The 13960-nt window shown below is 42.7% G+C and overlaps 1 protein-coding gene across 2 annotated transcripts in view; it reads right to left on the bottom strand.

The window, feature by feature from the left end:
* Positions 1 to 2432: 2432 nt before the first annotated feature.
* The window catches only part of prim2 (DNA primase subunit 2), a 39901-nt gene continuing 28373 nt past the window's right edge, over positions 2433 to 13960 (bottom strand). For both annotated transcript variants that reach the window (XM_049601095.1, XM_049601097.1), the window contains exons 11-14: positions 10905 to 11031; positions 10559 to 10641; positions 5906 to 5974; positions 2433 to 3125 (exon numbers count right to left, since the gene is read on the bottom strand). In XM_049601095.1, coding sequence (XP_049457052.1) covers positions 2892 to 3125; positions 5906 to 5974; positions 10559 to 10641; positions 10905 to 11031 — 513 coding nt within the window. In that variant the 3' untranslated portion in view covers positions 2433 to 2891. The remainder of the gene's footprint in view (positions 3126 to 5905; positions 5975 to 10558; positions 10642 to 10904; positions 11032 to 13960) is intronic.

The following is a 13960-nucleotide window of genomic DNA, read 5'->3' as shown; positions in this document are numbered from 1 at the left end:
ATGGCAGCGGAAGCTATATGAACGAGCTAACCCTCGTCTGCTGAGTTTTAAAAATGCCGGCTATTTTGTTGCTTTCTGTTGACATCACATGGTTCCTGCGGTGGAGACACGCACCAACGGCCCCGGCCCCGTAAAATTACCCCGAAGTTCCTGCAGTGGAAACAGGCCTTTAGAGATAGGGTAAGGAGGAAAGACATCCGGAGGGAGCTCGGAGTAGAGCCGCTGCTCCTTCACATCAAAAGGGGTTAGTTGAGGTGGTTCAGGTATCTGATCAGGATGCCTCCTGGGTGCCCCCTGCTGGAGGTGTTTCAGGCACGTCCCACTGGTAGGAGGCCCCGGGGCAGACCCAGAACACACTGGAGGGATTACATATCTCATTTGGCCTGGGAACACCTTTGGTCACTACCCTGGAAAGCGTTGCTGGGGAGAGGGACGTCTGGGGTGCTTTGCTTGGCCTGCTGCCCACACGACCCGGCCCCGGATGAAAATGGATGGCTGAATGGAGTTTCATTATATTTGAGAGAAGGTAGATATCTACGGCCAATATCTTTAAGATGCAGCAACTCACATCAAAACAATCTAGACTGATAAATAGCTCTACAGGTAAGAGGAAAAATGTTTTTGATTTGGGGGTGAACTGTCCCTTTAAGCTCTGTCCTCCACACTCGAGCTTAACCCAAGATGTTACTAATTTAACCTCAATCAGGCTTTACTTCGGATCTGCTCAAACTTTTATTGCCCTGTAAAAAAAATAGCATTTCCTAAAAGTGTGGCAGCGACTCGGGCGCAGTGAGGATAAAGTTTGTGACTGCAGTGCAGCTAATTTGACAAGAATCCACTAAAACCCTCAAAATAATCTGCTCTTCCTCCCACTGAAAGCTAATACTCCATCATGCCTGCACAACCTTTTATGAGATCTGAAATGAGGAATGAGACAGTTATCAAATAAATTGTGCTCATTTTTGTAATGCTCGAGGGCAAGATGTACAAGTGTACGTTATGGGATGTATGAATCGCTAAAAATAAACAGAAAACAAAATGCACACAAATTCCAATATTAAGCAGAGCTGTTTCTGGTGAAGCATATTGAATAACAAATCAAACTGCTGCACATTTGGTCCCCAGGGTGAAATTATATTAGGGAAAGGACAAAGAGAAACATCATGCTGTGAATAGAAATGTACAATGGAATCAATGTTGAGTATTCAATACTACTGACAGACAACCTTACAATTGGTTCTGGTGCATTTTCACCAGCCAGGTGATAATTGTATTCTGTAACTCTCCTTTAAAATACCTTAAGTTTTGCTTTCTATTATTTGAATTGATATAACTCGTCTACGGATACGATGCAAATGAACCAGAGGTTGTTGTGTTTGCAGCATTTACAAGCTCAAGATTGCAACACACTCACAAAGCTTCACTCCAGCTACACGGCACATCCCTGCATACAGATTCACCCTGCATGTCAGCTTCCATACGAGATTCATGGAACAAATGTTGCGGTTCAGTCTTGGATTAAATTTCTTGCCCTTTCGGATAATGCACCATCCCCAGAACACCTCTCTCCCATGTAATGAGCAAGGGGAGAGAACAAATTGCACGACGAAAAAGCAAGCAAGTTCATGACTAATGATTGTAAATCCATTCGGAGGAGATAAACACCGTCCTAGTCAACTGCCTGCCCACAGTCTAAGAAAGTGCCAGCTTTGTCAAATGTAGTCATGCACGACCAAATATTAAACATCAAGGGTGTCTTGCTGACAGCAGCCCAGCTGCGCTCTGTTATCCAGTTGCCTTATTATGCTGGATAAATCCTCTCTGTGTCAAGCACCATGCCTGGATTTTAAGACCTAATTTAATTCAAGCTATGTGTAGCTCTGGTGCAGGCCATGTGTTTGCGCTCTGACGTTACAGGCTTGAGACAGTGATGAACTGTGGTGTGAGTGTCACAAAGTCTTAAAAGAAAAGCCTGCGGAGCAAATGTGCATAACTGGTATGAATTTTTTTTTTCATTTGGCACTCTCAGGGAGACCAAATTTGATTTTTCTAATCATTAAATTACAGGAGGTTTTCATTCATACATTCAACATTTCCCTGACCTCCTGGAAAACACATTTGTATTCATGCAATTCAGGGCTGCCTGTTCGCTTCCTCTAATTGGATCTAAAGTTAGTAATCTTATAAAATGCATATAGTAATAGTGGAGATAAGGGCGCACCACTGTACCTCCTAAAGAACAAAGAAGAGCAGCCTGTGTCACCACTCTAGTGCGAAAGGTTCCTGACTTTCAGACAGCCATTTCTCACAAATTACTGCAGACAGAAGTTGGAGAGAAGAAGGAGGAAATATCTCCTGACCACGTATGCTTTGAATAAATTGCATTGTGCATTATGAGGCAATATTCCAAGGCGACATAATACAACTGTGGAAATTGTTTATTTTCATCCGTCCTCCTGCCACCATTCATCCATACTCCTGCCAGCAAATACAATGACATTGTTTCTGAGACAGCTGGGAAATGTTCTAGTCATCACCCCCACAACCACGTCCCTGCCAAAACTCTGTGCACTGAGACTGGGCATAAGCCATCTGAGTTCAGACCAGAGGGAAAACAAAGAAAGAAAAACTGAGAGACCGCTTTTAACACTCGACTGCAGCAGCGAAATGTCACTAACATAACGAGGAATTTTAAGGTGGAAAACTCTGCTTTGGTCTCAAGTTTATAATAATGTCAAGTCAAGGTTAACACAAAGTCTGCTGTGTTGAGATAGACACTAGACAAATCGGGGAGAAATAACTGATATGCAACTTTAATACTCAAAAAGTCATGTACATTTAGATTCCACCCCAATCTCCAGTCCTCATATGAAAAAATGTATAAAATTACATCAGGCATCTTGAAAGTAAGAGTCTAGGTCCTCCGTGTTTTCAGCCAAACCCTGAGAGGCGTTTGCTGCTGCTGCTGCTTCACGAGTTGCGCCGGATCCTCTGGCGGCTGAGTTTTCCTGCGACCTCTGTGGAACGTCCATCTCTCGCTTTATGTCCTTGCCTCCTCCCAGAAGTCTCTGGCTCTCTATAAAGTACTGGTTGGGGTGATTGAGCGAGAAATTGGAGTCCTCGATCTGCTCAATAAAATAAAGGAAACACAGGAGAATGTAACAGTCTTTGTTGTCACAGAAGTCGCAGCTTGGTAAAATACTGACTGACTGATTCAATGCTTTGTCACCTTTTATGAGATGGTGGTGTAACATCTGCTTGGTTTACTAATTTACCAACAATTTACTAATTTATTAACAATAATGAGGACAGCAGGCTTTCATGGACAAATTAGCGAGCTAATTCTGTGAAAAGATGAAATGCCCTTTCAGGAAATAAAATGTCAAAATCACTCACGAGGAGTAAAAACCTATGAATCAATTAACAGATGGGGTTTGAGCTCTTTCCATGACCTTTTCATCGTTTTTAAACCATTATGTGATTGTGATTGATATTTTCAAAACCATTGAATGGGAGTAAATGTTTTAAATGACAGTGACAGATCTGTACACAACAGTATCAGCGTCCTCCATGTGCCAAATGAAGGTCGGACATTTCACTTTGCTGTTTTCATTTGTTGAAGCACGAGAGTGAAGAAACTTATTGTATAAAAAAATGTTTTGGTCCCATTTAAGGGCAGTTATAATAGGGATTTCACTGCTTCTTCGAAAAGCTGAAAGGGTTGTTTATCAAAACTGACAAAACATAATACACGACATACTTCAGCTGAAAGTTAGCTTTAATCACCTTGTAGCTTCACAAGAATTCTGCACAACACATATTTGGGTTTTTCGTCAGTGAGCAAACATGCGACCCCAACATTTTCCATTCTAGTCAACAACCAGCGTTGTTGTTGTGTTTACTCACCACCGAACTGAAAGGTTAAAAGGAACTAAAGGAATACTTTAACATTTTGAGGAAAACTCTTACTTGCTTGCTTTTGTGTTGAAAGTTACTGTGGACATTAAGCTGGAGCCCAGAGTGTATTAGCTTTGTTTATGTCCTTGTCATTTTTACTCTTACATGTGTATGTTTGCGTACAAAACCAACAAGAGGGTTTGTCAATTAGTGACCTTTAGAGGTGCTGGCACTGTAGGTGGATTTTTTATTTTTTTTTCCCACTATGGAAAGAGCCAAGCTGTTGTTTTCCCTGTTTCCAGTCTTTATGCTATGTACAGGGTTTCCACACAAATGTTGTATGGATGACATTTCTAAACTTTTACATGACTTTTCCCCTCTTGCCCAATGTTTTTCATACATCAAACACTATTGAAAATACATAATTTCAGATAGCTGGCATACATGAAGGGAGAGATGACACATTGACACATATTAGTGCTACATTTTGTCGACAGCTACAGAAAATAAATTCGCTGTTACGTTACATTATGTGGAAGGTTATCCACAAAGGATTACTGTAGCAATGTAAGTACACACAACAAAGTTCCATGACTCTCCCAGGCCTGGAAAACGTGATTGTGAAATTCCATGACTTTTCCAGGTTTTCCATGACTATGGGAGTCCTGTACATAGGGCTGGGTATCGTTTAAAAAAAAATGACAATACCAGTACCTTTAAAGTGATAGCAATACCAATAGAGTACTTCTTTTGTAATCCATAATATAAATGGGGTGGTGTGTAGTGTAGCCATACTTTCAAATGTTTTGTTGGCATCTTGGCAAGCTGAACTGCCAACTCCACCCAGCCACACGCACACAGTGAAAGGGCTAAAACACATCTACCGTTAGTTACAGTTATTAACGGGTTTAATGACATAGTCGAGCTGTTTGGGCGTCAGTGTGAGTTTGATCCTACTGTTTAATGGTTCGGATTTGGATGTTAGCTGCTGCTGTTGTGTTAGCTCGTGCTAACCAGGCAGACTTTGAACTAGCAGCGGCTACAGAGACGGCAGCAACAGAAAGTTTGCTGATCCAACGGGGAGTCGAGACCGTCCAGAATCACAATCAGCGGGAAAAGGATCGAATGCAGATATTCCTTTACTGCAGACATTTTTATACTATTTAATACTGGGTTATTTCAGTCAATACCTTACTGCTCTTGAGTACCAATACCTGGCCCTGACGCTATGCCAAGTGTCATCTAGTTTCATACTTTGTGTATAGACATGATACTGAATCAATCTTCTCATCCAGCTCTCAGTGAATAAGTGTAGTTCAGTGCACATATGACAGTAAAAATGTAATGATACACAAAGCAAGCCTGTTTCGTGACTGTAGTTTCTGTAGATTGACCTCCCCACCCTCACCCTAAAACACGTTTAATGCTGTGCTTTAAAAGCGTGTATTATTTGCAATTGATTTTTCTGAACCTGACTTGTAACAGCAAAGGCACTTCTTTCCAGACAATCACAGTAGTTACAAAATGGTGCTTTCAAGTGATTCATGGTTTTTACACTGCTTTAATACTATGGAGGAACATTATCAACTGATGCTCACTTCACCCTTGAATTTATATAACCCCATCCAACATCTTGACTGTACCAAACTCTGCTGAATGTCAAGCATTTGAAGTCACAAATATGTTTTGGGTTCAAGACCTTGTTCTTTTCTTCCCCAATCCCTGCTTTTCTCTAAAACAAGGTCATTGAGTGTGACTGAAAGGGATGATGACTCAAGCATCCAAACTAAAACAGATTAAATTAAATAAGTAACCACGGGGGACAAAACAGATCTAAATGCTATAATAAACCTAAAAAAATTAAGTGGCTATGACAGCCAGCTAATGATGGAGCCAGTGACAGTTCTGGGTCTCCTGAGCCTTCATGCATGAGATGTGAGGACCAAGCCACTGCGTCTGACACAGGTAGCCCCAGTTACTACATGCTTCAAATTAAATCTGCACTTACATTGTGTGTCAGCTCAAAGTACTTCTGGCACGCCAGCTGATAGTGCATCCCTTTAACCAGCTCCAGGATCTGCAACAAAAACGGTAGAGGATAGAAAAAGAGAAGACAGCAGGTTAGGCTTTAATTTGACTTTTCCTCTACTGTTCAACTGTTACACCTCAGATACGGACACAGTACATTTACAGGGGGTAATGTCAACATTCTGGGTTGAGCAGCCCCATATTCAAAATTGTTTTAACTGGCTTTCGGTCAGTTACCTACACAAACATTCCTCATGAATCATAATGTCAGCAGTGAAAACATCCTTCAAGACATCTTTGCAAATGCAGTGAAAACAGATCACAGGCTTATTTGGGCTAATTTAAATATTTACGCCCTGAGTCAACTCTGCTGCTAACTGCTGGCACCTCTAACACCTTCTGAAACACCTCGGTGGTGGGATCCCCTGTTTTCTCTTATTTTCTGAAGCTAAGTTAAAAAGAGAGGATGTGAGTAGATATTTTCAAGCCCAGGCTTTGGTTGGGTCACATAAGAACTCTCCCATTCTTGCACTAAAAGCGCTGTGGTGTTGGCGTGACTGCATACTCAGGGTGACTGACCTGCTAAAAAATAAATCCAAGTTCTTCTGCAGCACTCACTAAGAGAGAGACTCTTCTGAGGAATCCGCCTGTATTCGGCTCCTTCATTATTCTCTATATTCCTGAAGGCTGCCTGCAGCGTGATACTGCCACTAGCATGCTCAACACTGGAGCTGCTATTAGATCAGTGATGAGCTGTTCTTAGTCTCTACCGGATATTGCAGTCTTTATTATTTTGTTTAGGGGAATACCAGGAACGTTTGCAAAAATGCAAAGAAAACACTGATTAGAATGGGCAAACACTTGCTGTGCTGCAACTAATTATTTTTTCTCTCATGAAAAAGGGCAAATATCACACTGATGTGATATTAGTACTTCACATCCAATTAGTGAGCTTTACTCTGGACTGGAAGGTTGTTAGGGATTTAAATAAACAACATGTCAAACATCCAAAAGACACTTGGTTGTACTATTACACTCTTAACTGTTTCTACATTTCAGGTCTTATTAGAAATAAACCACTACTGTAGGAAGTAAATTGTGGGTTTTACTGTGGAAACAGTATCTTTATTTTAATTTTTAATACTTGTGTGTCTGTGGATTGCTGCAGACATTCATGAATGAGTCCTAATCACTTTGGTGATCCTGAGTTTTCAACTAGCACCACCAACAGGTCAAAGTTTCACAGATCATGTGAAATATAACCTCCTGTTTATTCTTTATACTGTAGATACGGTGAATACAAAGACAATGGGCTCTAGTTTCCCAGCGCGGTTCAGGGTGGTGAACCCCGCGCAGAGCTAGTTTTGAGCAGCACAACCCGAGGTGCGCTCAGTTCGGTAGTTTGGCAGACCGAGGTGCGCTGAGATGGGTGTGGCGACGCAGCAGGGGGAGGTGTCGACAGATCCAGCTTGGCACAGTGACAGTTTCGTGCCAAAAGGCTTCGCCGAAGGTGCGCTAAAAGCTCGCCAGCTGAAACCAGGTCTACTGTCAGCGCAGGCGGAGCACAGCCGGTGTAAGTACAAGTTTGGCTGACCGGCGGGCAGTGCGCACGTCACCAAAACCTCACAGGCAGGTTTCCAGAATGTCAGGCACATTAATGATGCAATAAATAGCCACAAAACCACTATTCAATGCAACTATCTGCAATCAGCACACAAATGTACAGTGGTGGAAAAAAGTTTTCGGACACCCTTAAAATTTTTCACACAATCTCAAATATTATCATGAAATATTTGTGGAAAAATCTTTTTTGTGTTTCAAAAGGTGTGGCCGCATTAGACAGATACAAACAAATACGAATTATATTTTTTTGTTTATTGTTTACAAGAAAAACTAACAAAACTAAATTCTTGACAGTTTCAATATGTCAGTTCTCAACATTGTCGGTATCAAAGTCAACAAATAACAGAGAATGTGTTCAAAACTGAACAAAAAATAAATAAACCATCACATCATCAAATTAATATTTAGTAGTCCTGCCATTGGCACGTAGTAGAGCTCTAATCCTGGCTGGCATGTTCCCCACGAACCTTTCACACTGTTGAGGGGTAATCTTGTCCCATTCTTCTTGAATTACTGCTTTTAATTCTTCTAAATTCTTTGGTTTATGCTTTGAAACAGACCTTTTGATAATCCACCACAGATTTTCAATGGGGCTCATGTCCGGGGATTGAGCTGGCCACTCTAAGACCTGGATACTGTGCTCCTGCAGCCAAGTTCTACTGGCCTTGGATGTGTGGCAAGGGGCATTATCTTGTTGAAACATCCAGTTTTTACCTCGACGGAACAGTGCACGCGCAGAAGGGAGCACGTGGGTTTCGAGAATGGTACAATACTTGGTAGAGTTCAATGTGCCATCACAGACAGTGAGATGACCAACACCAGCAGCACTCATGCATCCCCAAACCATGATACTGCCTCCACCATGCTTGACAGTAGGTACTGTACATGCTGGAGATAATGCCTGGCCTTCTGCACCCTCACATTAGTAGGAGGAAGATAAAGCTGGAAACTGGACTCATCTGACCACAAAATCTTCTTCCAATTCCTGGCTGTCCAGTTCTCGTGTGCCTGGGCCCAACAACGCCGGGCTAACCTCTGTCTCTCATTGATCAGGGGCTTCTTGATAGCCTTGTAGGACCTTAAGCCATGATCTAAAAGTCGGCCATGTACAGTGCGGGTGGAACACTGGACACCAGTTTGGTTTGACTGCTGCTGCTGAAGCTCCTGTGATGTCATTCAGCGGTTTTGCCTGCACATGCGGATCAGGATGCGGTCATTTCTTGCTGAAGAAACCCTTGGACGCCCAGATCTTGGTTTGTCTTCCAAGCTGTTGGTTTGTCTGTATTTCTGCAGAGTGTATCCAACTGCTGAAGGACTGCATCTGCACTTCCTGGCTATCTGGCGGCAGCTGTACCTTTCCTGGCTGAGAATCTTTATCTTCAGGCGTGTTTCCTGCGTTAGGTTCGGTAATAAAAAGAACGACCTTCATCACTGGTACCAAAATGACCCACTCAAAATTTCTTATGTATTTTTATGGAACCAATCAATTTTAAGTTTTTAATGGCTTTTTTAGGATTTATTTAGTATTTTGGCTGTGACTGTACTAAAAGAAATTGCACTTGAAGACCTAAGAGTGATTCTTAATGCAACATTTCACAAATGCATGGGGTGTCCGAAAACTTTTTTCCCCACCACTGTATATCTATATCGACTGTCCCGACTGTGACTGTCCCGTCACATCTGATGTCAGATCAAAGGGGATTGGCACCGTTTGGCACCGTTTGGCACGGGTAATGGAAACCCAACCTGATTTGATTAAACAGCTGCAAACTAATGAGTTCATATCCCTCTCAGGCAACCACAAACAGCCACAGCATCAGATAGGGAGTATATATTCAGCATCTGTCATCTTAGAAAAGCCAAAAGAAAAGAAACAGAGCAAGACTGCGAGAGAAAAAGAGAGAGCGCACGCGCGCACGAGAGAGACGCAACATTGATTTACGATTGTGGTGACCTCCTCCCGGGCTACCTTTGCATCATCAGCCCGTGGAGGTCTGCTCACAGTTCTGTATATTCGGACACTGCGAGCTTGGACCTCCCGGACCAAAACATCAGTTTCCTCCTGGGAGAAGTTTGGCTGTCTGACGCTGCTGCTCTCTTCTGCCACGGCGAATTGAGTAAACTCTCATTACGCCTTCGCATGGCGCATTTAAGGGCGAGGAGAGGGGCTCATTTGATTGGTGTGATGTGTGTAAAACCCACTCCACGCCTTCTCTCCTCCCTCTTTCTGACTTGCATAGGTAGGAGGGACGGAGGTGGGAAAGAGGAGTTGCTGCGCCAGCGCGCACGGTGTGCCAAACTTGCAAAATCTGTCTGACCACACCCAGTTGGCGAAGCGCAGGTGCGCTGCGCCTCCGCCTTGCCCGGTCTACAAAACTAGAGTTCTATGTCTGAAGGCCCAGACACACCAAGCCGACAGTCAGCTGGCAGCTGTTGGTGAGCATCTGCCAGCCTTTTTAGTGCAGTGTGTCCTGCACTGTTAGCTCTAGTTAGCGCTAGATGTTTTTTTTTTTTTTTTTTTTTCATAGATTCAGCATGTTGATACGGTGTTGGCAACAGTGGATCCCGCTGGTGAATGAAATCACTGTGATTGGCAGTTCAGCTCAGCGCAGAAGTAGAGAAATGGAAGTGAGGAACGTGAACAAAAAACTAACATCCAGAGGGAGTAAGGTTGAAACAAACTTGTTATGAGGTAAGACTGTCTCATCAAAAAAGGAAAACAAACACTGCTGAGATGGCTACTATGATCTAACTTAGGTTGCGTGGCCGAATGGAGCTATTTCGTCTCACCGTAACTCGTCAGGGCACAATAAACGAAATTTTGCCATAATTTTTTATGTCAATTTAAAAAAAAATAAATAAATTTTAGTTATAAAATAAAATAATGCAGTGAGTAGTTATTGGCACAATTGTCTTGCCAAAACAACACTGCCCCGTTAGAAGCAGATAATGGTAGCTAGAGAGCTTTCCGACCATTCGGGAGGGCTACAGAAGACAGGAGGGCACCCACCTGACTGATCCCGTTGGGAGACACCTTGTAGAACTGAAGCTTCTGCTTCAGCAGCTCTGGGTCACTGTGGCGGAAAGGACACCCTACAAACACAAAATTAAAGTTAATTAGAATAAATGGATATATAAGTAAGCAATTAACACAGCACATTAGTTGTTCCACTGATGGGAGGAGACGGAAATACTCAGCATGTTAAACTACATATGCAAAGATGTTTGTAATGACAATGTCTACAGTCAGCTGTGTCACGATTTCCGGGCAAAGTACTTTAACTAAAAAGCCTGATAATGACAGTAGAGTGGCTCATCACATGGGTAATGGCTTCTCTCAACAGCCATCAACTCACCATGATGGTCGCCTTGGCTGGGTGCGTTTGATAAAATCACCTTCATGCAACTGTAGGGGGTGTAGTCTGTTCGCTTGCCTTCTTTGCCAAACATGTGGCGGATGCTGTATGCGTATGCTTTGTCAAACTACAGAGAGATGGAGAGAGGAGAGGGGAGAGGAAGCATTAGCGAGGATGAGAGTGTAAGAGGGACAAGGTTGGGGTGAAAAGAGACATCGTCATACATCATGTCAGTTTTGACAGGGTGTTTTCCTCTATGAAATATAGAGCTATTAGAGAGAACCTGCTGTAGAGGTGTCGTCACACTCGAGATAGCTGAATTATTCTAGAATAGCCATCTTTTCCTCTCATTTCTTTTGCCCCTTGTCCTGCAGAGTCCCTTAGTACAATAATATCAAGAGTGGGCTTTAAATTAAATAATAAATGTAGGAAATCCCAATACAACATACCAGTAGTCACTGCAATGTGCCCACTGTTCCTACCTAACCAGCCAGCAATTCCAATCCCAATTCCACTTTTATAATACTTCATAATTCTACTCTACTTCTTTGCAGGGGAGTGGGGGATGTGGTGGGGGGCTGCAGGCTGGAATTGAACCTGCGGCCGCCGCAGCAAAGACGTTGCCTTCGTGTATGGGATGCCTACTCTACCCGCTAAATCGCCAGGCACCTCATGTTGAACAATATAAAACAGATGGTTGTGGTTCTTTATTGATTGGCTGTGCCGTGTTCTAAGCCATCGCAAAATACTCTATAAACAGTATTACTGCACCAATTAGTCATGTATTGTCAAATGGGACGCAGAGCTAAAGAGGGCAACCGCCAACTGGAGACCGAACCATTCATCATCCACCAGGACGAGAAAGGTCAGAGGTACGCAACGCTGTCTTTCAATGAATGCACAAAAAAAACCATTAAGATGCAGCGACAGAAACAAAGGCTAATGATACATATACTAGAGCACACAGAGGTGAACTTTTTTGGCTCCACATTGCCACAGATTTGTAAAGCACCTGGTAATTTTTGGTATTTAATAATTTCTGGTAATCTGTGTGTTGCTTGGCAAACTTTGCCGAATTCTGTAATAACATGACAGCACAATATTTTCTGAGACAGTTACGATACCGTGAAAATATCACACCGTTGGATCCCTAATATGTAGTAACGGCTAAGGGGCGTTCTTAGTAGGGATGAGCGAGTACACCATTATCTGTATCTGTTCAACCAACTACACTATCAGTATCTGTACTAAAAGTGGGTGGAGTTTAATTTGAAAGTGGGTTAAGCCTAATCAGAAGTTGCTTTTTTAAGCCTGAAATTTATGAATTGATCAGAAGTTGCAATACTTACTGATGAGAAAAGTATTTACAGAGCAGCCTCTGAACAGAGCTTCAGATCATCTTTTAATCACAAGAATAAAGATTAAAAAACACTACCAAAATGAGTATTTTCCGTACAGATAACGACACATTTTACTCTCATGATACCTACAATTGTAAAAAGTACATCATCTATACCAGACACTTTCACCCAAGTATTCAGCTCAACCTCACACAAAGCGAGTCACTATAAACCATGGCTTCTCGTGGCTCATTGCTTAAAGGGATAGTGCACCCAAAAATGAAAATTCAGCCATTATCTACTCAACCATATACCGACGGAGGCCCTGGTGAAGTTTTAGAGTGCTCACATCCCTTGCAGAGATCAGCGGGTGGAGCGGCTAGCACACCTAATGGTAGACGGAGCCCCAGACTAACGTCCAAGAACACAAAATTGAATCCACAAAGTATCTCCATACTGCTCATCCATAGTGATCCAAGTGTCCTGAAGCCCCGACATAAAAAGTTGTTTCGAAAAACGTCATGTGAACTCTGTTTTTAGCCTCACTGTAGCCTGTAGCTCTGACTGCTTCTCTGTACTCCGCGCTCACGTGTGTGCGCCTGCACAAGACCAGCGAAAGCATGAGCTTTGCTCACCCGTGTTTACATCACGTGACACGCGCACCGCAGGGAGAGACAACGTAACCACAGTAGCTAAAAGATAATTTGCACTACGGTCTTTTAGCAAAGGACAGCCCAACATGTCTGAAGACTTTGAAACTGAGGAGGAACAGCATTTCTTTGTTGAGCCGTATTTGTTTGAGCGAGCCGAGTCGAGCACTGGAAACCTGGTGGTGTAGTTGTTTCAAATGCAAAGCAATGCCAATGGATGAGGAAAGTCTTTGCTGCTCAGACTGGGAATTGGCGATGCCTGCACTTGAGAATCTAGAAATCAGTACTGACAAGACTGCTACTTTTCAGAGATCACCGATCACCCTGAGCACGCACACGTGAGCGCAAAGCACAGAGAAGCAGTCAGAGCTACAGGCTACAGTGAGGCTAAAAACAGAGTTCACATGACGTTTTTCGAAACAACTTTTTATGTCGGGGCTGCAGCACACTTGGATCACTACGGATGAGCAGTATGAAGATACTTTGTGGATTCAATTTTGTGTTCTTGGACGTTAGTCTGGGGCACCGTCTACCATTAGGTATGCTAGCTGCTCCACCCGCCGATCTCCGCAAGGGATGTGAGCACTCTAAAACTTCACCAGGGCCTCCGTCGGCATATGGGTGAGTAGATAATGGCTGAATTTTCATTTTTGGGTGCACTATCCCTTTAATTTTACTCTACTACAACTATAGTTACAGGTTACAAAAAGAAGCTGTGTAAAGCCGAGGTTGTCAGTAATTTCATCAAAGAGATATTTCTCATCTAAATGTCTTTGATGATGTAATTTAATTACAGTAAAAGGTAAGAGGTAAAATTATCCAACATTTCTCAAAGACAGAGGCTCCAAAACATGATTTCAGAATTTCGTTTTTTTTTTTTTTCTTCTTCTTCTTTCTTTTCCCATCTGACAACCCTTCAGATTCATTTTAAAACTCACAGGAGGGGGGCTGACCTTTCAGTTGGACTTGAATTCAGTTAAACTATGCGAGTCTCTGATTTAATATCTGGAAAAATCGTTATATGGTCTCTCAAAAAAGCAAAATATCAAAGTCAAGGACACAAGTG

Source organism: Epinephelus fuscoguttatus, linkage group LG16 (assembly GCF_011397635.1).
Source record: "Epinephelus fuscoguttatus linkage group LG16, E.fuscoguttatus.final_Chr_v1".
Classification (NCBI taxonomy): domain Eukaryota; kingdom Metazoa; phylum Chordata; class Actinopteri; order Perciformes; family Serranidae; genus Epinephelus; species Epinephelus fuscoguttatus.
Note: the sequence above shows the minus strand (reverse complement) of the source record. Positions and strands in the feature narration are given on the sequence as shown.